This window comes from Pundamilia nyererei, unplaced genomic scaffold, assembly GCF_000239375.1.
Source record: "Pundamilia nyererei isolate P.nyererei 1_Seehausen unplaced genomic scaffold, PunNye1.0 scaffold00484, whole genome shotgun sequence".
Classification (NCBI taxonomy): Eukaryota; Metazoa; Chordata; class Actinopteri; order Cichliformes; family Cichlidae; genus Pundamilia; species Pundamilia nyererei.
The window spans coordinates 1-3719 of record NW_005187885.1 but is presented as its reverse complement, the minus strand read 5'-3'; the positions used below and the strand labels follow the sequence as shown (position 1 = coordinate 3719).

General features: G+C 43.1%; 1 protein-coding gene across 1 annotated transcript; it reads right to left on the bottom strand.

The window, feature by feature from the left end:
- Positions 1–648: 648 nt before the first annotated feature.
- pbdc1 (polysaccharide biosynthesis domain containing 1) lies at positions 649–2968 on the bottom strand. The gene is made up of 5 exons (XM_005753947.2): positions 2823–2968; positions 2594–2653; positions 2162–2302; positions 1953–2064; positions 649–1109 (listed from the first exon to the last, which is right to left on the bottom strand). Exons 1-5 carry the CDS (start codon positions 2940–2942, stop codon positions 1018–1020), a joined length of 525 nt encoding a protein of 174 aa, XP_005754004.1. The 5' UTR covers positions 2943–2968; the 3' UTR covers positions 649–1017.
- Between the last annotated feature and the right edge of the window lie 751 nt (positions 2969–3719).

Genomic DNA, 3719 nt, shown 5'->3' with positions numbered 1-3719 from the left:
GTGTGTGTGTGTGTGTGTGTACCCCCCACACCACCACCCCCAAAAGCCCTTTTGAATGTCTTCCTAATTTTGAGGTCTCAAGGTTCGGAGTATGAATGATGGCCCGCTTGCATGCTCTACCAAAAATTATGCTTTGTGGTGGGTATCTGACGGACGAAAGCCAAACCAGTTCCCCACCACTGAAGTTGCACCATTCAATGATCTGCTATCGCTCTTATCATTCTCAGTCGCCGCCACGCTTTTCCGCCATGTGCGTATGAAAACAAAGGCACTGCGCATGCGCGTTTGACCCATATTCTATCGCGATATTTCATTTTCTTAACATTGTCTAACATTATACCAGTATTACCGTGAACGGTGTGATATGGCCCAGCGCTATCTGCAACTACACCACAACTTTCACAGTGTGTAAGTAGCTTAATGTCTTTTATTGTGAAAGGAAGGAACAGGAAGAATCCCTTCTCCTGCATGTGTAGAGTCGATCAGGTTTACAGAAGCTTCAGGTTTCTGTTACGACTGCTGGAAATAAGTTTTTGTGTTTGAAGCTTTGGGAAATCCTCTGCGAGGCCTCAAAGAGCGTTCATGAAGACGTCCCACCAGCAGGCACTTGTTTGTTTTGGGGGGTAAAACGGAGTTTAAACACAGGGATTGGCGGTGAAATGAAGCTCAGGTTTTATTGGGTCAGACAGATACATTTCGGTTTTTACAAAATAAAATAACCACTTATGATTGGCACAAAAACCTTGAAACTTTACAGTAAATACAAAATTCATTGTGTTCATTACATCAATGTTAAATGTTCAGGAACTGTGAAGAAGACTTTCAAACAGGTCAGGTAGCGTTGGTGACAAAGAGTTCGGTCCTGTTCTGGTTTGTAGAAACGGTTCTGATCCGATCAAAAATTTTAATGCCGGACATCAAAATAAACACAGATGGAAACTTTTCTGGAATAACGAGCGAAGCCTCGAAGGCGTCTTCTCCACTGACGGTCGGCAGTGCTGGGATCCTGACTGCAGGTTAGCTCTTTGAACTTTTGGACTTGAACACAGCATTGTTGTAACCCTCTCTGTTCCTGGCGATCTCAATCGCGAAGAACTGAACCCTGGTGGCTGAAGCCAGAGAAACAGGAGCCAGTCAGAACTCACCTTTGTGGGTTTCTTAAGAAAAGGGTCATTTTGTCTCAAATCAACAAATCTTATTTTCTGCTCAAACGTCTCAGATCTGCAAAAAAAATCATTTATAAAAAGTGCTGCGGAGTTTTAGCTTCATATTTAAAACTATTCATTTTGTAAAATTCTGGATATTTTTTAGCATACTGAAATCTGAAACATAAATCTCTAAGCTGTAAGAAATTTTCACTGTTCTTTCTCATCATCTACATCAATCAGCATCTATACTTTAGGACTGATACATTAAAAAATGTCTCAGTATCTCTAGCTAAAATGTGAGGGAAGTACAGTACGGTGTACTATGTGTTGTACACAGTATATATGTTTACATTTTTTTAAGTTTCTATTAAAATTGAAGACCAAAGCAGACAAGGCCCATGCCTGACGGAAGACGCCAAACTCGGGAGAGCACATGGAGGTTTAATTCTATTCTAGTGTGGTGATTAGCACTGTTGCCTTTACCACCATTCTATCTAGAGTTTGCATATTCGTGTTTGCGTGGGTTCTCTCCAGGTACTCTGCTACTGGGTACCACGGTCCAAAGACATGCCCATAGGTGTGAGTGCAAATGGTTGTCTGTCTCCGTGTTAGACTAGGGTGTCCAGGGTGTACCCCTCCTCTCACCCAATGGTATAGGCTACAGTGACCCTGACAAGAGGATGTATGAACTTTTGGTTTGGAGAGATGAAATGAAGCAAAGCAGTCTCTATGATTCAGTTTGGAGACTAGTTCTTGTTGTTGATACTTGTACTTGAGTAAAAACGTCGTGAGTTAAATGTTTACCAAAGATGGTGTTTTCCTCTGTGTAGTCCTTCTCACAGTCCAGTCGCAGCAGCGTGCCATAGTTGAAGTCCTCTACGAGTCCTTCGAACTGGTTACAGAACGGACGCCACATCTGAAAACACAAACCAAAGCTTTCTGATCCACCCAGCATCTGTGACTCTAAGCACTGATGGAGGAGCAGGCTGAGCTAACAGCAGGTGCTGACTGACCTCTTTGGCCTTTTCAGACTTGAGGTCGTCTGCGTTGAGCAGCTTTACGTCGAGGTCTTTGAAGGTTTCCCTGAAGCTCGAGTAGATTTTGTCGTCCATCTTCGTCAGCTTCAGGAACTTTGGATCCACCGACGAGATGAGCTGAAGGCAGAACGGAATCAAACACCTCATAGTGAAAACCCACAGCACTCAGCTGGTAATACAGATCATGTGATCTTCAGCCTGCTGAGGTCCGATAAAGGCAGTCAGTTTTGTGAAGGAATATCACGCCATCGTCTTTAATAAAGCGAAGCATTCCTGCAGATAACCAAGCCTTTGACCTTCGAGCAGACACGGCATGTGCTGATTTCAAACCAGTAACTAATAATAACTATAACGAGCCATAACCAGCTCGATTAACGTGGTGAAGGGTGGAGCAGCAGGTGGACTTACATTGAAGTAAACCTCCGCATGGTTGTAGGCCTTCATTGCCCACATGACCTCGAGCCGCGGCTGAAAGGAGAAAAAAAGTTTGGATTCATCACACTGTCAGGAATGTCTCTCTGGGAATATTCAGGAATAATTACGAGGTGTTCACAGCACTGCAGAATTGTTTCACATTTCATGTTTAACGCGTCTTCTAAGGACACAGTGACTTATGAAGAAGATGACGTAAACTTACATCATTCCCATAAGCCTCTGCAGGCAGAGACAGAGCATGTGCAGCTGCTGCAGCTCCCTCCGCACCCTGAAAACACACAAACACACCGTCACACACTCCAGTATCATCAAGGTCTGTCATGGCGTCGTCAGACACACTGAGCAATAAAGATCGTTTGAATCGTCAGCAGGAACACCTGAGCTTCAAGTTTTCCACCAACAGGTGGAGCACAGGTTTTTGTTGGAAACTTAAGTTAATTTTAAAAAAAAACAAAAAACCATTTTCACACTCTGATGCTGTTCTGTGTGTATGGAGGTCCAATTCTGCCAGAATAAAATGGTAAAGGTAAAAAAACGAAATTAATATGTGACTTTACAAATCAGAACTGAGTTTAAAGAAATAAAGCTGAGATATATATATATATATATCAACACGTACGCAGGGCGTGTTGATGGCCCGGATCTTGTTCTTACCATTTCAGTTTGCCATCTTAGGGAGAAATCAACGCACATGGGTGTATGTCCTTTTTTGCTGAGATTTATTGATAAAAACAATACATTTATTTCCCTGGATGATTGAGAATGCATCAAGACGAACACAAAAGGAAGTTCACAGCTTTTAGCAGCTCCCCCACCCCCTCATTCACACACCCCCACTCCCCTCCAGAATTCCCAGGTAACAACCTAATTTACATATGAATGACTAGCCAATTTAGCTTCCACTTGGCTGAAGCTAAAGCCTAGCTAAAAGCCATTCGGCTGGAAGGCGGGTTTTTAAAGGTAGAAAGGTAGAAGCCTGGCCGGCTGGTTTAAGGTGTCGCGGATAAATGAGGGAGGGGCTAATAATCGGCTCAGTCATTTTTAATGATCGTTGAAAGCCCAGATCGTAATCGTGATTAAAATTCGATTAATTGAGCAG